At 29.9% G+C, this 25,915-nt stretch overlaps 1 protein-coding gene across 1 annotated transcript in view; it reads right to left on the reverse strand.

Moving 5' to 3' along the window:
- LOC111613972 (leucine-rich repeat-containing protein 40-like) overlaps nucleotides 1-25,138 on the reverse strand; it is a 46,070-nt gene extending 20,932 nt beyond the window's left edge. The window contains exons 1-4 of the mRNA XM_023355323.1: nucleotides 24,798-25,138; nucleotides 7,163-7,353; nucleotides 5,979-6,052; nucleotides 3,489-3,618 (exon numbers count right to left, since the gene is read on the reverse strand). Coding sequence (XP_023211091.1) covers nucleotides 3,489-3,618; nucleotides 5,979-6,052; nucleotides 7,163-7,353; nucleotides 24,798-24,966 — 564 coding nt within the window. The 5' untranslated portion in view covers nucleotides 24,967-25,138. The remainder of the gene's footprint in view (nucleotides 1-3,488; nucleotides 3,619-5,978; nucleotides 6,053-7,162; nucleotides 7,354-24,797) is intronic.
- Nucleotides 25,139-25,915: the final 777 nt, after the last annotated feature.

Here is a 25,915-nt window from a genome sequence, read left to right on the forward strand (position 1 = left end):
GAGAGTGCTCAATTATTGTGACTACCTTTTTAATGGTGATGTTATCAGTCATTTCCAAAAACTTGGTCAATCACCTTTTATTTTTTTTAAAATGTTCCAGAATAAACTTCAGTGACTGAACCTTTCATTTTAGGCTACACAGTCACAAATTTTACAAATTTTTATGTTTAAATTGGATTATTTCTGTGTTTTAAGGAACTGTTTCATGGGCCTAAAAAGAAAGGTCCGGTCGCTGAAGTTTATTCTGGAATATTTTAAAGGAAATAAAAGGTGATCGACCAAGTTTTTGGAAACGACTATGTCTTTTTATTTATTAAAGAGATATTAGAGTTAAATTTGAAATTACAGTAAATAAAGTAGTTTGACTCACTTCTGAAGTCTCTTGTGATGTAACTGTTTGATGTTCCTTCATTTCTTTCTCTATCTAAATAAAAAAGAGTTGTATAAGATTGTTCTGAGACCTCATAATTTCACTTCATTTCATCTTAGTTTATAATTTGCCTCCAAGGCTAAAGCTGTGATTTTCCTTCAGTACTTTATATCACCTTCATGTTCTGTAATACAGTAATACACCAAACTTATGCGATAGGTAGGACCAAGTGATAACTGCATAAGTCAAATTCGCGTAAGTCGAGGTATAATTTCGCATATAAGTACATACAAATTATTTTTAATTGGGGCCTGAGACTAAAGAAAACAATAATTTAGAAAAAAAGTGTTTAATAAAATCTTAGATAATACATTACATAAGTATAACAAATTATATTATTATACAATTTTTCACATTTACTTGATTATCACACCATAATTTTAACATTGTTTCCATCTCAGCGATAATACCGTGAAGTTTACAAATGATGCTTGAATTTAAAGATTGAGCATTTTTTACAGCTTCAAAAATTTTTTCTTTACCTTTTATAATTGTTCTGACTGTCGATTCCAGTAGATCAAACTTCTTTGCTAATTCACAAATTTTCATTTTTGTATCGAAGTCTTTAATAATGTTAACTTTACATTCCAAAGGTAAAGTTTTTCTTTTCTCGTTTGATGCAGAAGAATAAGTTCTACTTCGTTTGGATGACATAGTAGAGTCTCTCAAGTCTCCATAGATATAACAAACACAGAAATAAATAACACAAAATAAATTGTAGCTATATGTCGATTCGGCGCAACACGTCCGAACATGTAAGCTGAACAATAGTGTAGGGGGAGTGAGTAATCAAGAGTTGCGTGGCGCTCAAACAAAAGACAAATCCACGAGATTTGAAAATCATGTAACTCCGGATTCGCAAAAGTTGGGATAGCATAAGTTGAGGTATTACTGTACATTTATCCTTTCCATTGCACTGATGTATCATTTCCTAGTTTTTCTAATGGTGTAGTGTTTAATAACTCTTGTCTTCTCTCTATTTTCATTACAGCATAATCTGTGCAATGTGAGCAATGACATCACTAGAAATTTAAAAGAAAGTTTCTTGCATAATTTCAATAACTTGTATGTTATACTATTTGCAAAGCACACAGAGATGAAGAGAAACACAATTTTCTATCTGGTGTTAATGTAGTTGATGGAAACAACTTGGGTTTAATTTTATTGTTTAAATAGTGATATTTAAATTTTGATGCTGAATAACTATTGTAACTCATAGAATTCTTAATAATTTTTAACTCTAGCCTTAATATAGTTATAGACAAAGAATACCTAGATACTCTTCTTTACAAAACAAATTCCGCATTAATAAATTTGCTAAATTGATAGGATCTTTTAACTGAGAATACTGCAGGTAAATTGTTTTTTTAATAATAGATACTAACTTCAAAGGTATTATTTTGAAAATATATTAGCAAATTAAGAAATACTATTAATGTACCAGCCTGTGTCTTTATTTATTTCTTGAACAAAAATCATTTAGTATTGTTTTCTTTTTGTTAAACTAAATTTCCAAGAATTAAAGAAGAAAGTCAATTCAGTATTTGTAAGGAAACTATTTTTTCAATATTAATTTGAAATACAGTAGAACCTCGCTTAACAAGCACCTTGCACAACGAGCATTTTGCATAACAAGTCAAAACAAATTGTAAAAAAATTACTTGCTTAATGAGCAATGTTTCACATAATGAGAGGGGAAGTCCCAGATTGTGCACATGTTCCATCAGTCTGTGTTTAGCACTCATTCCGTTAGCATCTTAGTGTCACTCGTGATCAAATATTTTTCCAAATTTCTGTTCACACATATTACATATAAACATTGACAATCATAGCCCATTATATAATAAACACATCAAATAATATGTCAAATTCTTGGACTATGTAAAGGCTACAATTAAATATTAGAAATTGATTAATTTGACTAGAGGTAGGCAGTTATGCTGCCATCTTGTATTGAATTTAATGACCAATTCCAAATTAAATTTTAAAAATGTCTAAATTATAAATTACAGTAGAGTATCGATTATCCAAATCAATTGAGGACTGGGGTTTTTCGGAAAATCGATTTTTAGGATAACCGATTATGTACAAAAAAATATATATTTTTAAATTAATATAGTATATTAATTTAATAATAATAATATATTAATATATCCCATGTTTTTCCCCGTTGTGTGTCGCTTTGTGTTGAATTTTCGTCAGTGTTAAGCCTAACAAAAATTTTTATAATAATAATCGTGGCTATTGTATTGTTAAAAATTATTTCTTTATTTTGTGCAAACAAAATAAATATATTAAAAAATATAAAAACAAAAGATTATATTTTAGAAGTTAATCTAGTAAAAACGTTCAATTCAACACAACACAGCCAACTGGAACACTTTCAGTTAACCGATGTTTCGGTTGATCAGCATTCAGATAATCGATGCTGTACTGTAATTATTTATAATTATTAAATTTAATACGAGATGGAAGCATAACTGCCTACCTCTAGTCAAATTAATTAATTTCTAATTTTTAATTATAGCCTTTACATAGCCCAAGAATTTGACATATCGTTTGGCGTGTTTATCAGACATAATATTTGTGATTTTTTTCTTTTTGCAAATCAAATTCGCATTCCAGGTTGGTTCATTACGCACCAAAAGAAATACAATATGTGTAAAATTATACAATATACTTTGTTAAGGAGCATGAATATGCTCCTAAACAATGTATATTGTATAATTTTCTTTGAATAAATGTTATACATAAAACATTTGAGTATTTTTTTTGGCATGGAATGCATTATCGTATTTTACATTAATTTATATGGGAAAAATTGTTTCACTTAACGAGTGTTTCACATTATGAGTAAGATTCTGGAACAAATTATGCTCATTAAGCTAGGTTCCACTGTAAAAAATAAAATGGAATTGTTATTTAACATTGAACTTATTTCTTTACAATGCATAATAACTTATTAAATAATACATTATTATTTTAGATTCAAAAACTTTACTAACATTAAAAATGAAAATAATTAAAAGTAAATATTTATAATAAAATTATAACTTACCAATTCTTCTAATAAACTAAGGTTACTAATGTCATCGGATAATTCTGGTAATTGATTGTGTTGCAAAGAAAGAAACTGTAATTCTTTTAATTCAAATACTGAATAAGGTAAGAATTCTAAACGATTATGGCTAAAAATGAAAAAATATACTAAATTTTATATTGTACAATTTTAGCTTAAATTTTATATTATTGCTATTTTTAAAATACAGTATTCTTATGTTCATTTATTTCTTGAAAAACATTACATGAAAATCAATAAATATCTATAAATAATTTCAATAAAGTCTTTTAAAAATTTTTTTAAATAAAAATTTAAAATTATAGAGATTTAATAGAAAAATTAAATAATTTAAAAATTAAATAATAAAGTTTTAAATTGAATAACTTTATTTATTTTGTAATAAATAATATTTTATTGTTGTTATAAAAATTTCTATTTAAAGAAAATAGGTGGTGATAAAACTCGAGCAGCAGCATATAAAATAATACATGATATGAACTGTTATAAAACAAAATCTTTTATATAGAAATTCCTTTTGTAATTATTTTCACTTTAAAATATTTCAAAATATTTTATTTCAAAATGTTTGTTTTAATATTAAATGGAAATTATGTTTTTCATTTAATACAAAAATAAGCTTAAAATATAATTTAAAAATATAATTAATTATCTCAATTAGTATTAGATGTTAACATTTGCCATCAAAATACTTTTATAAATTTACTAATTGCACTGGTGTGCAAAACTTAAGCAACATTGTAATTTTTAAGCAGGCAGCCATGAAATTGTAGAAAAGGGCTTGTTTGATCAGTACAATAAATACCCAACTCAGTAGAAAGGTGATTTGTATTCAGGTAGAAGACATCACAGGTGACGTGAGGGCACATAGAACGTGTGCAGTAAGCATGCGCAGTGCATGTGCAGTAAGCATGTGTGTGCAGTAAGCATGTGCAGTAAGCATGTGCAGTGATTACAATAAGAAGGAGGCTTTGATTCTCAACTGTAAGCATTCTATTCATTTTTGCACTAGTATGCTTTCTTCAACCTTTAAGTACTAAATACTGTCTATGTATTCTGAATTTTGTGTCTTCCAGGTGATTTCTTCTGGAGTTACAGCAAAAAACAATTGTTGCTTAAATTTTGCACACCAGTGTAATTTTTTCAATAATTGATAAATTCATTTATTTACTTTTAAAAAAATCATGTAAAAATTTATATGGTGTTTACAACAAATTCTCTTTAATTATTATAGAATTAGAGACATAAAGTTAGCATTCAAAAGCATTAGCATTGTAGAATTATTGCATTGTACAAAAATTTATTGTAGTAAAAAAAACTAAATTATTTTTCCTCATATATATTTCTTCACATACTACTTGGAGAATTGTACATATCATTATCATACTCTATTAAATATGAAAAACTTTTAAATATATTTATACTAAAATATGGTAATTTTTATATAGGGTGTAAAAATATTAAAAAGTAAATGTGAATTAAAAAATAATTGATAATTTCATAGTCACAACATTGGAAGAAATTTCAGTATATACCTATTCCTCTTTTTACATGGTATATTTTTATGTGATTTTGAAATAATGCAGTTGACAAACGAAAACTAATTCTCTTTTTATGCAATTGATTTTTCATACACAGACATGAAATTTATTTGATAATTTTAACTTTTTGTTAAAATTGTGTTATTGTTAAAAAAGTTACACTTTTTGTTGAAATCAAGAGTTCATTTATCTTTTGTATGCACAGTACAGTACTACATATATTGTACATCAGAAATGTGGAAGAAAGTAAAAATGTAATCTCTATGTGCTAAGACATATTTTGTATTAGATAGTGCTATGTACAGTACTGTTGGTGTGCTTTACACTTTTTTGGTCATAGGTCATGATCTTGTTTGGACTGCTACATCTGTGTGTGGCATGTTGTCTCCTCTCATTCAGCTTTTCTTCATGTTACATCTAACTGTATATTTCTGTGCATTGTTAGATTCATTTATTTGCTTCATTTCTGACAAGAGAATATTTACTGTATGTTCTTTTATGTATGTTCATCTATTTCTCTTTTTGCATGATATCCATCATGCAAAAAGAGAAATAGATGTAATATTAATGACATTTTTTGTATTTATTTATTAATTATAAACCAGTATTTGTTTAGTTATTATGGTTTATATAATATCTGTATCCTATTGATGAATAACAAAATAATTAAATAATTATGTTATATTCATGTCATACATGCTAAAATTATTTTATAGAATTTTCACTACACTAGTGAGGTAATGGATAGAATATGAAAATTTTAAAAATTGACAAAACTTCTTATAGATTCTAAAGCAATATGCTTTAAAGCGATAAGAAGTTTTGTTATAAAGCTTGAATTCACAATATTTTCTTATAACAATACAAATAAAATCAAAAATTATATTATTATTTTAACCAATACACAAAAAATTTTTTAATTACATACCTGAGGTTAAGTTTAACAAGATGAATTAAATCTCCTAATGTGTCTGGCAAACTTACAAGTTGATTGTCATGAAGCTAAATATATAAATTCAGATTATATTTTGAAATTAAAGTTTACATAAATTATTATTTTTACATTATATTTTATTAAATCATAAAAAACAAACTGAAAATTTAGCACTTCCCAATCAAATTACAAATATAATTCTACATAGTTTCAATAAGTTCAATAGTTTAATTTACTACATTTGAAAAAATTTCTAAAATATAAAATTAATAGGTCTAATAATTAGTATCTTAAAACAAAAAGTGATTAAAATTCAATTTTTGTATTTTTAACCCATTAATTATCATACAACATAATGCAAATTTGCATACTATGTTTGAAGTTTTAATACTAACTATGAATAAAAAATAGAATTTTAAACTGATAAACAAAAATTATTAAGAAGATTTATATCAATACATGAGATAAATATTTGTATTCTTGTTAATCCACTAATATCATTAATAAAGAAATACAGTGAAACATGGTTAACTTGAATTGGTCAGGAAAAAAATTTGAACTTTTAGTTAAAAAGTTTTGAGTTACGAAGGTTCAGCTAAAAATCAAGATTTTGTGCACTGGTTTATTGGTGACCAATATAAAATAATCCAGATAATATTTCTGTTGGTCTTATTACACAGAATTGTTGTGTCAATGTAAACCCTTTGGTGTTGTCTAGAAACTCAAAAGTACTTAACTGAATGGTTGGTTGATCAATCCATTCCTAAGGGTTTAGTATAAGGATTTTTTAAAATTGCAATATTTTGCAACTAGAATTGATCTTTATTTTTTTATCTTTTTATCACAAACATACTACTCTTTATGACTGTTATATTTTTAAAGTTTTGCTGCAAAGGATAAATTTTCATATACAGTAAGACTAAAATTAATTTAAAAAAAAAAATTAATCAAAAATTCAATTATTTTCTTAAGAATATTTTAAATGTTGGTGTATAAATTAAATTTTGAATTATTTTATAATTATCAATGAATAGGAAATTGTTTACAATAAAAAATCATTGTAATTATATTTTTATCATCATACATATTACAAAACATCAAAACCTTTATCTTAATAATAATTTATACATAATAATTTATATAAAATAATATTTATGAAAACAGTAATATTAACTTACATCAAGAACTTTAAGTGCAGTTAAATTTTTTATATCAGGAGATAGGGAAATCAAGCTATTTGATGACAAATTTAACTTTGTTAGATCTACTTGATCCCACCATCTGTCACCATCAGTCTCATCCATAGATAGGGATAATGATTTATTTTCTTCTAAGGTCAATGTATTAATATTCCAAACAACATCAGGCACTATATAATATTTTAGTAATTTTAATAATAATCAAATATATTACTTTAATAAAGTATTTACTTTTATTAGAATAATATCACACATTTTAAATATAGTACAGGTAACCCCCGTATAACACGGCACTTCTATAGCACGGATTCACTCTAACACGGTTCGAGAATTGGTACCATCCCTCGTATAACACGGTACTTTTATAGCACAGATTTACTCTGACACAGTTCGAGAATTGGGTAAAACCCTCGTACAACAGGAAATGTAATAAATTTTTACATACTTAAGTAATAATAGTTCACGAAAATTATTATTTTCGTGAACTATTAGTACTTAAGTATGTAAATTTTCTCTTCTCGCCTTCTGTCGATACACGTGGTCCTTCTCGAAACTTGTTTCAATGTTGCCAGATCGCGACGCTTCTGCTTCTGATGTTGCCGAATGTTTTTCCCTTATTCCATACTTGCTTTATTCTTCATAAGTGCTTAGCACCATATAAGGAAATTTATAAAGACCTTTTAACTAGAAGCAAGCAATCTAAAATTACATACATTTTGCAAAAGGTAAAGCATGGATCTGAAGATAATGCAGAAAAATGCTCAGAGGATAAGGATAACTTGCCAAAAAAAAAATGCTCTCAGTTAATTAATAGTGTTTTTAGTGACGAAGAAAACAATGTATAATTTATATTAATATGTATCACTTAAAAAAATTTTAATAAAGATATTTATCTTAATTATGAAAATATACTAGCATGTTTTTTAATTTTTGGAACCTAACCCTCCTTTTCGTATTAGTTCTTTGTTTCGTACAACACAGATTCGCATAACACTGCAATTTTTTGGAACGTAACTACCGTGTTATACGGGGGTTACCTGTATTTAAATATTAAATTCATTTTAAAAAGTAGAGTGAATAAAGAAACAAAATTTAACAAAAATATTTCTTATTAAGTAAAATTTTTCATAATACACAATGAAAATTAATTGTTTGAAAACTTAATTATAAGTTTAATTGGTTTCTGTATTTGTTCTATCAATGTTGATTTAGTAGTTGTATTGATTTAACATAATTTAGTAACTGACTGATTTTATGTGACTAATACTTAATTTGTTTTATAAAAAATCAACTTTATAAAATCAATAAGAATAAAAATAAGATATACAACAGTAAATTTTTACATTCTATTTAGACTTTTTCATTAAATCTTTTCTTTTAGTATTATGTATTATATAGCTGTCTTTATTAAAATTAAAAGAAACTTATTGTAAGATTTAATATTAATTAAATGTAATGTATTTAATTAATTTGTTGTTGTTGTCAAAACCGTGTTGTATTTATGTATTGTATACTGGCACAATGAAGTGACTTTTCTTCAACACTAGGCAAGTTTCAATCTTTATTCAGTTAGAACGCTTTGCTATACATCTACGTTTCGGGCATTTGCCCCTCCTCAGCCAACTAAATATATATAAAACATTATATGGATACAACCGAACACAAATAAAAACTAAAAAACGTACATAAAATTTTTTGTGAAACATACCTCACTTCGATACAAACACCAAATGCACAGTAGAACACCAGACGACTCATAGGTTTACATAACGTTTCCACCAAAAAAATTTTATGTACGTTTTTTAGTTTTTATTTGTGTTCGGTTGTATCCATATAATGTTTTATATATATTTAGTTGGCTGAGGAGGGGCAAATGCCCGAAACGTAGATGTATAGCAAAGCGTTCTAACTGAATAAAGATTGAAACTTGCCTAGTGTTGAAGAAAAGTCACTTCATTGTGCCAGTATACAAAACAATATTTAATTAATATTAAATACAAATATAAATCATAGGGTTACAGATAAGTCTAAAAATAATTTTGTTAAAACTGACACAAACTTCCATGAAAATGCACTGTCTGCCACCAAGTAAGCAGAATGTCTAAGATGAAAATGAATGTACAGTATTGAAATTTTTATAATAAAGAAAATTCACACTAATTTAAATTTTTCTTATAAATTACATTTAGAGTTATGTAGTTTGAGTGCTAAAGTTACTTAATTAGAAAGTTATTATATAATTTTGCCAAAATTAAATACTTAATTCAAATATCTTAAACTACAGTGGAACCCTGGTTAATAAACTTAATCCGTTCCGCGACTCCGTTCGTTAACTGAATTGTTAGTTAACCGAAGCAATTTTTTCCATAGAAATTAATGCAAATGCAATTAATCTGTTCTAGTCTCCAAAATTTTTGTCATTTTATTACAAATAAAATGACAAAACAGTAATTTTCTTTGATGAAAATGTAGGAAAATGTAGTATCTATCATTACAGCAACAAACATGTAAACTTTGTTTAATAAAATAGCACTGTACTGTACATACCTTCGTTTGTTGTGGTTAGTGGCAGAAAAGTGGAGATATTAGCTTAATGCTTAGAAGGGGAATCCCCTCCAAAAAAATAACGGGTAGCACTTCATCGAAAGATTCTTCGAGTTAAAGTCTCTTTTGGTAAAAAACCCACCAGTGGCTAAGTGGTCTTCGTACCTTGAACACAGGGAGTTCATTCGTGGGTCCGCACCTCGCTCAGATGGGCTAGCCACGTGGAATTTTCCGGGATTTCTCCACGTCTGTAATGTCTAAATAGGGGCCAGTTTCCCTTAAAAATACCTCCCAGAAGGCATTCCCCTAGTCAGATCGCCCAAGTGTTGCGTTGCCATAACTTAACAAAGAAACAAACTCTTTCCGTAAGGAACAAGAAATTGATCTAAAGTTGATTGTCTTACTCTTTTAATCAAAATTTTTCTCAAATGCGATAGCGCATTGTCGTTTTCTATTGCCACTACGACTTTTTCTTTCTTGAATGCCATATTGATTAAATATATAAATCACAAAACTGAAAAAAAGAAGTATAGCACAAACACTCGGAAAAGCAANTCTATATTTTATCTTTTGGCATAGAATTATTTATTAATTTTTTAAATTTAATTTTGTATCATTTTTCAATACATTTTTTCATTATCATTATTATTTTATTTCTAGATTTTTTAGTTCAATATTTCAAATATTTATCTAAAAAATACAGAATTTATATTTTGAATTTCTCTGTTTTATTCCTTAAAATGTTAACAAACTTCTAAAAAATTTTCTCAGAATTTTGATACATTGATATAAATATTTAATTATTTCTATTTATTAAAAACTATTTAATAAAATTAAAATAGTTTTGAAAATTTTTAGTTTCCAAATGGCTTTATTATTGAAAATCATTACTATTTTGGGATATAATAATAAATAATATTTAAATTTCTTTATTAAATTTTTATATCTTAAAACAAAAAATTGTAGCTATATGTGTGCATATATTATATAAATGTGTATAATATATAAATATATATGCTTTTTTTAAGATACAAGAGTTTCATATTAAATAAATCATACAATATAGAATAAAAAAGTGGAGTAGTATTTTCGAAATTATATGAATACGAACAAATTATTTTTCATAAAGTAATAATGTTAAAAATATATTTAATATAAATCATAGAAAAAATTGAGATAATGTGAAGTAACTTATATGAGAATCTCTTACTAGATTATTTCACATTTCCTCATTATTCTCTATGGTTTTTATTACTACAATTTTCAAAATATTTATGTAATGTATATTTTAAATATTACTATAAAATCTTAGAGAATAATAATGTAACGTGTATTATATGTATTTAATTATACGATATTTTTGAATAAAATTATAAATATCTTATTAAGAAACAGCATTTACAATTTACAAGTAATGTAATATTGTAATTTAAGTACTCATATTATTATATGATAAACTGAATGTAATATTTTAATATCTCATGTACAGTACTAGATTGTTACTCTATGTCTTAAGTACTTTAAACAGTTTGAAATGATTTTATTAATTTATATATTTATACTCTAGTTTTAATAAATATAATATTAAAAAAAGGAATTTTAATAGCTACTATTATAAATACTTATATAAATCTATGATATAATTATTGAATAATTTTCAAATAACTTTCTGATGTAAATTCTGTGTACTGTTCGTCGTCATGCTGTTTGTGTGTTAAAATATCACAAAATTACATATATCAAAAACGTTACAGTATTATATTTTCTATTATTTAAATGGTGAATATCTATATACTGTATAACTATGTAGAATATAGAACTATATACTCTATATTATAATATAGAATTATAAAAGAATAGTTCCTTTTTAAAAATTGATTTATTTATATTAAAACATTTAATTTCTCTCAATAACTGATGTTTTTATTGAATTTCTTTAACTTAGACATCTTATCTATCCAAGCTGATGCTGATATTTAATGAAAAATGTATTATTTTACCTGTCTTTCATTCTCGAAATATAAAAGATACAAATAATCAGAGACACACAAAGTAAAATTTAAAATTATTAAAAGTTTCACTTCTTTAAATAAGCAATTGTAATTTTTTTTTATTGATTTGTGTATGTAATGGTTTTAACATTATATGTATTTCTATATATAACTACCTTCTTCTATATGTAATTTCTATATATAATCACTATATTTCTATTCATAACTAATAAATAAATTGCACTGTAACTCATATATTTTAGCTTAGAAAATCTACCATAAATTATGCATCAACTTTCTCATTTTGATTGGATATTAAAACAATAATTAGATTATTTACATTGGTTACATAAATAATTATTGTGTAGTATAAAGATTCTAGTTTTAAACAAAGTTATTGACAAAATTATTAATTATAATATAGTTTTTGTTTGATAGTAATAATAAAATACACTATCTGTCCAAAAGTATCCAGACACCCTCCTAAAGAAGTGGATCTGGTAGGTGATGGTCTCTGATGTGTAACCGAAAGGTATAAAAGTGTTGGTAGTGGTTTGTCAGGTCATATTTATGTGTTTGTGAGACAATGAGTACGTCAAAGGAGCTTAGTGACTTTGATCATGGCATTATAGTGGGATGCCACCTTTGTGGGAAATCATTTCATGAAATTTCAGACATTCTACAGAAACCAAAATCCACTGTGGGTGATGTAATTATGAAGTGAAAATGTCAAGGCAGTGAAAATGGAAAAAAATGACGTGACAGGCCAAACAAAATTAGTTAATGCAGCTGTAGAACTCTGAAAAGAGTAGTGAAAGAAAATCACACACCCTCATTGGTTGAAATCACTCAGGAGTTCCAAAGATCATCAGGCATTAGTGTTAGCACCAGGACTGTTCATCAAGAGTTAAAAAACCTGGGATTCCATGGTTGTGCAGCCGCTCACAAGCCGAACATCACTCTCCAGAATGTGAAGCGATGATTGCAATGGTGCAAAGCTCACCGTCATTGGACTGAGGACATGTGGAAAAGTGTTCTTTGGAGTGATGAATCTCGCTTTATAATCTGGCAGTCCAATGGATGCATCTGGGTTTGGTGGATTCCCAGTGAGCGCTTCTTATATGAGTGCATTATATCAACTGTAAAGTTTGGTGGTGGCAGCATCGTGTTGTGGGGGTGTTTTTCATGGTTTGGCCTAGGTCCCTTAGTTGCTGTGGTTGGAAACATGAACTCTAAGATGTATGTGGACATTCTGGACAATGCTGCTCTCCCAACTCTATGGCAATATTTTGGGGAAGGCCCATTTCTCTTCCAGCAGGATAACTGCTCCATTCACACATCAAGACTTGCGCAGGCATGGTTTGACGAAATGGGTGTTCAAAAACTGGACTGGCCTTCTCAGATCCCCGATCTAAATCCCATAGAACACCTTTGGTACGAATTAGGACGCAGATTACGTAGCCAGCCACATCGACCATCCTCACTGCCAGCACTCACTTCAGCTGTGATGGACGCCTGAAAGTCAATTCCGATGGCCACCTATCAAAAACTAGTGGAAAGTCTCCCCAGACGTGTGCAGGCTGTCATTGATGCGAAAGGAAGACCAACATCATATTAATATATGCCTCAGGACTCTCCAAGTCCATACCACTGGGTGTCCGGATACTTTTGGCCAGATAGTGTATATCAAAACTTGAATAAATATCAAAAATATTTATAATATAATTATAGCAATTTCATTATTTTTATTTTAATCTTAACTAAATTACTGTATTTTAAAATATTATTAAATACTGTAATTAGAAAAAATTTCATTGATAATGTCAAATTTATATTAAAAATACTATTCTTGTATACATTACAATTAAATATAAAAGAATCCGAAGAAAATTGAGCTCAAGGTCAGTTTCTATAAAAATTGGAACATGCAATATTTAAAAGTTTGAAGCAAAAAATGGAAAATTTCCTAAGCTAAAACAAATGAACACAATATGTTTATTAATTTAATATCAGTTATACATAGAAATGCATATAACATCAAAACCATTACAATTACATATCAATTAATTAAGAAATTACACACAGAAGTGAATATTTTAATCATTTTTAAATATATTTAATTTATGTAAGTTTTAACATCAAACATTTTTTATATTTTACAACAGAATTAAACAAAATTCTTTTCCAAATTTATAATTAATTTGAAAAGTTAATTTACTAGAAATTCAAATTTTTAAATTATTTATACTAATTTAATAGTTATTACAAAAAGATTATCCTTGTAATAATTAATTTATCCAACTGTAAACAAATACATTGATTTCTCAATTAACATATTTATCAAATTAACGCAGTTTATAAAATGATAAGTTTAAAGTAATGCAAGTAAAAATTCAACTAATGCAATGTTATTTTTAAGGCTAAATTCATATTTTCATACTACCAGAAAATATTCAGTAAATGGCACGAATGATAATTCAAGAATAAAAAACTAAATTTCCATCTGACTAAACTTATTGCAAATTTTCCCAAACTGATCATTTAAAAATTATTCAGCTGTAGAAAAATATTGATTGTCACAGCCAAATGGTTTGTCTGAATTATGAGAAACTATCATCTTTTGACAATTTTATGATAAATAAATTATTTATAATTCATCAAACAAAGTAAAAATAAGGCTCAAGGTGCTAATTCCAAATTTTTTATTGTGTAAAGGAATGTCATAATTTTTTAGAAAATCAAATTTTCAAATTCATTAATTTTGATGATAATTTACTTATTTAATTATCATCATCAAATAAAAATCATTTACCATCAAGCCACTTAGACATTTGGTAATTATGAATTATAAAATTAAATCATTTTTATTGCCACTGATCACTTATTCTCATTATATCAGAAAAACAAGTAAAATGGCAAAACCATATTTGGGACAAGACTATGTCTCAGAGATGGAATCACTTTGATGCTTCAAGGCAGATCTCGTTCTCATTCTCCTATCTTCTTTGATATCGCTGCTTTTGGGCGCGATTGTTTAAACTTCACCGGCCACGACCACAAGATCATCCACGATGCATCTTCGATGAAATTAACCTATCCAATTTTGAAATTTCTCTCTGTTGCGTGTCGGCCAGGGTTGAATTTTTGTCAATGCATAACAAAAATGTCCCATTTTTGAAAAAATAATCATGGCTATTGTATTGTCCAAAATTATTTTTTATTTTGCACAAACAATATACAGTTTAACCCAATTATAATGTCATCGAATGTAACGACAACCCTAATATAACGTCAAATTTTTATTGGTCCCACGATTTTACTATACTAGATAATGTTAAAAAAAACACACTTGTAACAACATAAAACCATTTTAACGTCATATTTGAAGTACTCCCAAATTTACAAAATTAGATTACAAATTTTATCTAACATAGAAGAAACTACGTTTTCAGTCCTAATGTTAGAGTTCACTTCTTAGAATGACTGTGGGTGGTACTCTCCCCTACCTGACTTTGGTGGGGTGAGGTGGCTGTTTTGCCTGTTGTAGAAGAGGATCGCCATTTTGTATTTTATTTTGAATCGATTCTCAGTCCCCTGACTACCTACGAGTCTGGATTCTTTTATGTGCAAATGATTTGGGTATCTAATACTCTGTGCCAAATATGAACTCTCGATATGTACTCCTTCATACCTCTATGCTGGTAAGAAAATCGGGCAGTATGATTTTATAAACAAGACATAGTCTTGTCAATAGCAAACATTTTGAAAGTATTGGAATTAATTAGATTAATTTGTATTGATTCTATTATTAAATTAGCATGATTTTGATTCACGTCTTTTTCATGGGTTGCATTAACCACATTAATCAAGAGATTACTGTAGCTGTAAAAGCAAATTAGTCTTTATAATGATTTAAAGAATTAATCCTAATAATAGATTTGTTATTAACATTAAATATATATCTTTAACTGTGCAGTTCATAATCACATTCATAGTCCAAAAAATCCAGCAATGAGTTGCTTAACTTTCCCAGCAACATTTGGTGATGTCATCTGTTATCCTATTTTATTAAAAAAACTTTTTATATTTTTAACTATTATAAAATGGCAAAAAGCTTAATTTTGAGGGTAGGGATGAGTTTTATAAAAAAATAGTAAATGCCAATATAACAAGTAAAATCCTAACTAAGTACTGGAGATACACATGATCCCCTTTATCTTCCCACCCCTTTGACCTTTAATCACCAAAATTTAATAGCATCAATCTCCCTAATAAACAAACCTCTATGCAACATTTTAGACAAAAAGCACAGCAGTTATTAAGCTTCAAAGAGAATGAACAAAGTTGTGCCATACACATATGCTAACATCCATACATACAGAAGAAATCCCCAAATTATTTTGCATTTCTCAATGTTTCAAAATGTTCTGAGTTCAAAAATGTAAAAATCTTGAGGGGCCATTTTTTGACTGATCGCCATATCTTTATAACAGCCAGAAAACTAAAACATTATAAATATTCGACTAGTTATTCTACTAGAAATTTAATTATATAAACCTGGACTTTTTGTATTGATTGAGAAGAACAATATGAATAAAAAGAATACAGGAACTGAAATAGTAATCAGTATTGCTTTTTGTAGAAAAGAAAAAAAAATTTTATTTTCAAAACTATAATTTAAAAAATTGACAAAAATAAATCATTGCAATATATCAATAATATTGTAAATCATTACTATCATATATCAAGTATATATGTGTAACGTAAAGATACTATTGAATTTCTAGGACAACTTTATAGTAACTCTGGAAAGCCAAAATGCTTTTGAAAAACTGTAAATTTGAATGCATATATTAAATCAAATACAGTAATTAATTAAATTATTAATATTCATTCATTTTTCTATTTATATAATTTTTTTTCAGTTTAGTCTAGAGCAGTGTTTCTCAATGGGGGCGATATTGCCCCTATGTGGGTGTTTTTGCATGTTGAGGGGGCAATTAGTAACAATTTATATTTTGGGGAGGTGAAAAACAATTTTCTGGGCAATATAGTAAAACATTATATTAAGAATAATTAAATATTTTATTCGTTATATCATACAATTATTAAACAAATAACATTATACTAGTCACTAGTCTATTCAATGCAGTACGAATTTGGCGTTAACCTTGGCCCTGGGCATCGGAATTTAAAGTGAAGAGGGCGATATTACATAATGGTTTTATTGAAGGGGGCAACAATTCATTAGAGGTTGAGAAACACTGGTCTAGAGTTAAACAGCATTATGTGCAAAATTATAAAAATATTTTCTCTCTACATGTTGTTCTTAATTGATAGTAGAAAACATATACAGAATGTATGTAATCTACTTATGACTTCATCTTAAGATTTTATTTGTAATAAATGATATAAAATGTAGCATAAATTTTCAGAAACTAAAAATATTTCTGTAACAAAAAACTAGAATATATATATATACATTTTTTCATTAAATCATCATCATCATTTCCCCATTTCGGGGATCAGAGTCACCCTTGTCCCGCTATCAGCACCACAAGGGAAACGCTTACTTTATTAATTGAACTATTAAACAAAATATACTTATAACAAACAATTAAAATATATTACATTATAGGTACATAGGCTGCTTGCCTTTACAAGATTGCGACACTGTCGCAAAGGGAGCAGCTCGCTCCCCCATTCACGACATTATTGTTCGCGTGAAGGTTTTCACCTCCTGGACCAGATCCCTAGCCCGTATAATCATGTATAAATCCAAGCTTGAAATGTCTAAGGTTCCTTTGACTAGTGATAGTAACTGTATCCTTTCCATTTCGTACTTTGTACACTCATTAATTACATGGTCTAAACTGTGTTCTCCCTTTCCGCATTCACATTGAGTGTCTTGCTGCTTTCCGATTCTTTTTAAATATTCTTTGGTATTACAATGGTTAGTCAAAAGTTGTGTGGTTATAAAGTCACTTGAGAGCCATCTTAAGTCATTCATTCTTTCTTCTATATTGGGAAGCAACCAGAAGGTGTGTCTCCCTTTCATGCTATAACTCCACTCTTCTTGCCATTCGTCTATTGATTCTTGCCGTAGTAATCTTTTAATATAAGATATTGGAATTTTATTGTAAGTGGTTTCTGTTAATGACGTGGCCTCTTTGGCCAGTGTGTCCGCTTTTTCATTTCCTGCAATTCCTATATGAGCCTTCACCCATCTTATTTTGATCTTTAAGCCATATTCTTCTATTAGTTTCTTGGCTTCCAAAGCCATCATATTCTTGTCATTGAACTGCTTAAGTGTGTGTATGGCAGCACTACTATCAGTGTTTATAATTATTGAGCCAGACAATCGGGTGGAGATAACCCATCTTATAGTTTGTAATATTGCAAACAGTTCTGCTTGATACACTGAGCATCTGTCGTCCAATCTGAATTGATCTTGGTAGATTTCCTCATTGTCTTTTATGACCAGGAAGGAGGCTCCTACCTGGCCCTCTACCTTAGATCCGTCAGTGTATATATCAATATCACTTCTATCCTCTTCTGTTGCTATATTTATTGCCATCCGATTATAAGGTCTTGGTAGCATCATTGCCGTTGCTTGCATTTCATATTCTGTTCCTTTATAAGTTTCATTCTTAATGTTTATAGAGTACCCTCTCCTGCACATATATGCCTTTGCCTTTTCACGTAGGATCATGTCTATTGGCGTTGTACCAGCTATCACCATCAACGCCTCGGTCGATGTCGTGCGGTACGCTCTTGTCATCCTTAGTAATGCCGTCCGTTGTGCGCTTCTTAACTTCCTTTTTATGCTGCCCTTTTCTGCAGCTTTATACCATGCTCCTGCGGCATATGTTACTTTAGGAATAAACGCACCTTTATAGATAATAGCGATGGCCTCTTTGCTGAGGCCCCAATTAGCCTTGGCAGCTCTGGCTAGTGCATTAAATAGGTTTGCACCTACAGTTCTTACATAGGTAGCATGCGGCATCCAGGTAAGCCGGTGATCTAGCACCACACCTAGGTACTTTATCTCTTTCTCTACCTTAATACTGTGTCCCTCCATTTTAATTGTAGGTGTTCGCTTATAAAGATCTGGAGTTCTTCCCCTTGTAAATACTATTGCTTTTGTTTTTCTAGGGTTAAAGTAGAGCTTAAGCTCTCTTCCCTTTTCTGATATTACTTTTAATACTGTATTGCCTTTATTTTCAATCTCTCGTCTAGAATTCGAGCCAAATATTATGATCGTATCGTCAGCATACGCTAGTTCAACTATGCCTTCTCCTTTATCAGCCTTTAAATAATTATCATATACTATATTCCAGAACAGGGGTCCTGAATTAGACCCCTGTGGGCATCCTCTATTTAGAACTTTCTGAATATTAGAGCCTCCAGCATGATAGATGATCTTTCTGTCACTTAAGTAATTAGTTACTATTTCATATATGTTCTTAGGACATTTTGCCCTTCTTAATGTTCTTAGAATAAGGGGCCACCATGCATGGTCAAAGGCCCCTTGAATATCCAGACTGATACTGCTGTGCCTTACGTCTTTTCTTGCCCCTCCCCTTCGCCACGTGGTGGATCCGACTCGGTGGAGAGGAGTTATGTAATTCTGGGGTGTGTAACCGAGGGGTGAGTGTTTTATGGGTGGGGTGTGTCTCAGGGAGAGGGGTGAACGGAAGTTGAGAGGAGAGAAAGGGAAGAAGAAGGACAGTGTGGTGGAAGTGCGGGAAGGAAGATATAGGGCTTGTGCAAGTGGGTCCGTAGAGATTTTTGAACTTTGGAACTATTTCCTACCCGGAGTGGAAGAGAGGAAAGGATTGTCGAAGCCCCATTTATGTTGGTATGTTTCTACGTATTCTTGTTACGTCGACTTGAGCAATTTATTGTCGGGAGACTTTGTTAACGATTCGCGATATACTATATTTGTCGGGCTCAGTATTTTGTGTCTCATCCTTGTCTTAGGAGTACTGTATGCTCCCAAGTATATTAAAGGAATATTTTGTAGAATTCAATAGTTGTCTTTGCCTAATCCCTATCGAGTCCAGTGGATTCCCCCTGATAAGCGTTTGTTCCACCAAGCACGCTTGTTATAAATTTTCCCCTGGTAGAAGCACTTATATTTTATTGTGTTGATTCATTCTCACGATATTTTGTACCCTCACACTGCAACAATACTTATTTCGATCTAGTAAACTCTGTATGGCATCGATCACTTTACAAATAACATCCTCTGTTGATCTATCTGGGAGGAACCCATGCTGTTTTGGACTGAGAAACTGTATATTTTCAAGATGATAGGTTATCCTTTGACTGATGAGGAAGTCCAATACCTTCCCCATCACTGGTAGTAAACTCAGCGGTCTATAGCTTTTTGCTTGGCTCTTTTCAACTTGCTCACCTTTAGGTATTATTACCAGTTTAGCTGTCTTCCAGATCTTTGGAAAGATGCCAAATCTAAGGCATAGATTGTAAACTTTACCAAGATAAGTAGGGTTGATATCCCAGATCTTGTGTATAATTTCTGCTGTCATTCTATCATTTCCCGGCGCTTTTCCTGACTGCAGCCGATGAACAGCATTATTAATCTCTTCCATAGTGAACAATGGTTCAGTTGTCCCCACATATGGAGTGCTGATTTCCTGTCTGATTAGTTTGTGTTCCATCAAGTCTTTAGCAGGATCATTATCTGGAAAAAACACTGTCATAAGTGCTTGTACTGTTTCATCATACCCCTCTGTGTATCCTTCATTTACGTTCAATGCTGTGAGATATTGCGGCAGTTTCAACTTTCCCGCACACGCCTTGTAAATATAGTTCCATTGCTTTGTTGAGCTCCTAGTACAAAACTTCCTCCATGATTTTATCTGTACTTCCTTTATCTTTTGCTTGTAGGATTTGCAGTGTTCTAGGTACTCTCCTTTCTTCCTACTTCTTTCCTGATTGTTCCTTGTTCTTTGGTACCTTCTGCGGAGTTGATTATTGATTCTCCGCAACTCACCTAGTTCTTTTGTCCACCATGGGACTGTCCTCTTACTTCTTCTCTTCCTTGGTATCGTCATATCACAGATATCCACCACTGATGTATGAAATGCTGTTATTTTGTCTTTCGCTTCTACACTGTTTGTGATATTATCTAGATTCATATCTTCTATTGCTACCTCCAGCTTCTTTTGGAAAAGTTTCCAGTCTGCTCTGTTAATGGCATATTGTGCCATATCTTCTTCCTCTGTCCAGCCTCACTGCCCATTCTCTATGAAGATATAATTGTGATCGCTGAGGCTGGAAATTGGTGCCACAGCCCAGCTTTGGATTAACCTCAACGCTCTGTTGTTACACATTGTTATATCAATCCAGCTTTGGCCATTTGGGCCTTCAAAGGTGGGCAATGACTCAGGATCGTTTAAGATGTGCATTTCATTCGAGCCCACAAATTCCAGCAACAGTTCTGCTCTTTCATCATTCTTAGGATCCCCCCACATCTGTGAGTGGGCATTCAAGTCGCCTCCTATTATAATATTTTTGTTCTTAAAGTTTCTAATCAATTCATCTAGTTCGCTGAATAAAGGTCCTAAGTCTTCCGTTATTGGGCAATAAACACTCACCAAAATTACACTGTTGTTACCTCTTCCAATTTCTATGCAAGTCATTCTTCTGTTACTCCATTGGGTGTAGTATAGCACTGGGATGGAATTGTTGTTGATTATAGCCAAAGTCTTTGGTTTTTCACTCTTATTATATAAGGTTCGGTAAGATACTCTTAGACAGCCCGGTGTGCCTCTCAGGCAATAGGGCTCCTGCACTAAAGCAATATCCATCTTTTCCATTACTTTACATAGTGCAGATGTCGCCCCTATGGATCTTTGCGTGTTTACTTGTAATACTTTTATCCTTTTATTTTCTTCCTGATTAGTTGTAGCCATAGTCTATCTTAGCTATTATAATTTGTCTTACTTTTTGTATTATGGGGCACTTCTTGTCGCATGCATTATGATTGGTATCTTTGAGTTTCTCTTTTCTACAATTACAGCAGTCAGCTCTTGCTTTGTTTGGGCAATCTTTAAATCTGTGATTCTGTCCGCATTGACTACAGACAATATCCTTTTCTGTACAATTTTTCGCTATATGTCCGATTTTACAACACTTATAGCATTGAGTGACATTTATATATTCTTCTATGCCACACTTTGACCAACCAAGATTTATTTTCTTTTTTGTCATCAGTAATTGACGGACTCTTGGGCTTATTTCAGCCACCCAGTTCACTGTTTGTTTCTCCCTACTACCGTACTTGAATTTCAGTTCCACTTCTTTTCTGTATTCATCGATGTCTATATTACTATTTATGATTTCATTTTGTTCAAATAAACATTCTTCTACTTCTTCTTTTGGGGCATCCTTGGCCACTCCATAGATGACAATACGAGGTCTTCTCTTCACTGGCTCTCTGGTTTTCAGGCCAGTCTTTTCTTCAATTTCTTTTCTTAGCTTTTTCTTTTCTTCTTCTGTGTTAACTTCAATCGCCACTCCGCCTCTTTTTAATTTTCGTACCGCCTGGATTCCAACCCCTAGTTGCCTTGGGTTGATATTCTTCTTTAAGCGATCCTTGGTCTTTTCTGGGTCTCCACCCTCCTGTTCTGGCTCCACCAATATAATTTCTTTAGGCTGTTGCTTTGCCTTTTTTGACACTACTTGTGCGTAACTCTGCACTGGCATTGCTGTTGGTGTTGAAAGTACTTTATCCAACTTTTGGTTGATAGAGTCCATCACAGTTCGAAGTGGATCCTCTTCACTGTCTCTTAAGATATCGATGATCTTGTCGATCTTCTCACAGATGAACGTTGTGTGTTTTGTCGTCATCTTGCTAGTATTGTTCGCCATCATATATTCTTGAATTTCATCGCGGATGCTTTCCGCAAGTAGTACTCTCTCTGCTTGGTGAGACACTTCCATCTCCTGGGATGACGTCTCGTCATCCGTTTCGGAAACTTTCGGCCTCTTGGCCATAGTCCTTAAAAGGACTCTTTCTAACGTTTTGAACAAGCGCAGTTACTGATTGGTTTCACCCACTAGGGGTTACTCACAGGCAGGATCAACTGGGAGGTTCAGTAACTGCTTCCCCTAAGGCCTCGTTAAAGCGCAAAAATAAAATAGCACAATCTAAAGGCACTGAAAAGCCTAAAATAGACGCACAGAACTCACTAATAAGCACAAACGAAACAAATTGGGGCACCCTGCCCTATATATATATATATACAGTTGACCTCCCTATAACACTGTTGATTTTTCCATTTTATATGAATTCCATGTTGTACGAGTTGCTTAGATTTTACAAATACGTGAGCCGTTCACAGCCCGACACACGTATTTGTAAAATCTAAATGATTGTACAACATGGAATTCATATAAAACAGAAAAATCAACAGTGTTATAGGGGAGGGTCGACTGTATATATATATATGATACTACTAATTTGAGGTGGAGAACCACCTCAAATTAGTAGTATCTTGCCCCCTGTACATCATACTTTTCCTTTAACAATAGAATCGTGCCAGTCATCTATTAATTGCTTTCAGGGGAAAACTTTTGAATTGAAATAACATGACTTACGGTACAAACTAGAAGTTCATATATAGTCAATCGGGGCCTCCTGCCCCTAAGGTTTCCATATCTAGTCTCATTTTCATCTAACTAATTCTGTTGTTGAGATTAAGGAAAGACAGACAGATGATAGTGGGAATTTAAAGGTCTACAATTTTTTTAAAATTGCAGCCCAATTAATAAATAATTAAAGATGAAAAAACAAAATTTACTAAAAAGTTACAAGTTTATTGTGTTATTAATAACTATGGATAATGATAAAGTATCAGTCTCATTTATTATGAACTATAAATACTAATTGTTATATATAAAATTACTTTCATTTTATGCGAATCAGCTTGCATGTTAATGGGATAGCATGTTAATAGCAGTAATTGCAAACATTAGAAAATTGTAAACAAGATTTTCTTTGTAAATAAATCAATTATAACAAATTATTTTTTAAAATGTGACTATTTGCAATTCCATCTTATGCAATAAATTAATAAATCGAAACAATTTACTTCTAGATGTCATTCATTAATCCTTTTTTAATTCATAATTTTAAAAAAAATTTGAAAAAAACATCCACAAGAAAATTTTTAATAGCAATATCTTAAATCTAAAAGAAATGTTAAATAAAACATTATTATTTATTACTAACTATTAATTAGTTGAAAAACATTTTCAGATTCAATAACTCAAAAATAACATCTCAAAAATTGTGTTTTTATGTAATAAATAATTACATTATTTTATAGAAGGCTGTTTAAAGTACAGCTTACTACAAATGAAAACAAGATAATTTGATAAATAATTTACAAAAAGAAGTTTCTTTTCAGATATTCAAAAAATACTTATTTAAGGAAATTACAACACAATATTTATCTAAAACAATAAATGAAATTAAGAGAAATTAATATTAACTATTAAAATGTATATCAAAATCAGCCAATGCCAATATGCATTGCAGTAATTAATAGCAAGGTTGCAGCCAAAGTTTTCATCTCTAAAGCGTGGATATCGAATGTCGAGCACCATCTTGTAAGTGGTGCTCGATGTTTGACATTCACATTTTAGAGATGAAAACTTTGGCCACAACCTTGCTAATACTAAATCTTCATCTTCACCGATTAAATATTTTTAATATGTAACAATTAATCCAAACATTCAATCAGTAAAGGAAATTAAGCATAGCAGCACTAGCCAATGCCACTATGATTAATTATATCTCCCATTGATCTATTTATGTATGTAACATTGATACCAATCAATAAAGGGATAAAAATAGCAATAAAACTTAATTTATAGCTTAAAAATAAATTCAAATTATTAATAAATATAGATAAGATGTATCGGATTCGGTAGGTGTTACTTTTAGTTAATTTACCTATATACAAATACGTAAAAAGTTACCTAAAAGTAACTCCTACCATATATTTTTATATTTACATTTAAAAACCTTCAAATATGCTTTTTACCTTCGATCATTCCTCTGTTAGTCAAATTAAGCTGCCCGCTTTTCCTCGCTTGTTTAATAATTTGAATATGAACAGTTTGTTCCTTGCTTTGAGGATGAAAACAAGCGCTAACATTTTCAGCTTTCGATCTGTTCCCTCCGAATGCTTTTCTTCTCGGAATACCCGACATCTTGTACGATTTACGTTTATAGAAAATTTTATTACACTTTATATTATCATACCACCATCATTCAAAAAATTATAATATAGGTTAATATAGCAAAACAAACGACGATCAAGGATAGCGCGGTATTGAACTTGTTACTGATTAGCACGCCATCACGACCCAGTGTTTACGTAATTGTTTTTGATCTCAGCGTGAAGCTCGATTATATAAAATTAACTTTATTATTTTACTATAAATATGTTAATATTACGTAAATTAATTTAGTTCAAATTTCAATAATAGAGGTAGTAAATTGAAATTTTTATAATTAATAATAATTTTCTTATATGTTAAATTAGTTATAATATAATATAATGTCTAACTTTTAAATTTTTTAATTAAAATTTATATATTGTTTTAAATTTGTTGTAATTTAAATTATAAAAATAAAAATTTTAAAAATTTAGTAAACATAATGAAAGTGGCAACACTGTCGCTTTCAGCAAACAGAAAATAAGTGTCGAGTTTGGTGGAAGGTAAGAGTTTTGACTTATAGAAATAGCTTTTGTAATAGAGAATAATGAATTATAATGTAATTTAATAACATTTAGATTTAAGTCATGCACAATGCATTAACAATTTTATAAAAATCATAATGTTTAAACACTTGTTTTCTGACTAGATTAATACTTCAAAGTAAACAATTCCCATTTCAAAGATTCACATTACATTAAAGATTATAAATCATATACACACAGTTGTTTGAGTTAACAGTCGCATCTTTATAAGCTTATTTAGCTTCGTGTAAATGAAGAAACTAAAAGAATCCATTATAAACAATCGAGTAACTTCAAATAGCTTATAAATTTAATAAATAAAATAAGAAAAATATCAGACTGATTTTCCTTACTGTCATTCTTTTACTTATGAAAGTGTTATATAATATACAATACTAATTAATTATCTTATCTTC

The sequence above is a fragment of the Centruroides sculpturatus genome, unplaced genomic scaffold (assembly GCF_000671375.1).
Source record: "Centruroides sculpturatus isolate CEXI.00-Female unplaced genomic scaffold, Cexi_2.0 scaffold2043, whole genome shotgun sequence".
Classification (NCBI taxonomy): domain Eukaryota; kingdom Metazoa; phylum Arthropoda; class Arachnida; order Scorpiones; family Buthidae; genus Centruroides; species Centruroides sculpturatus.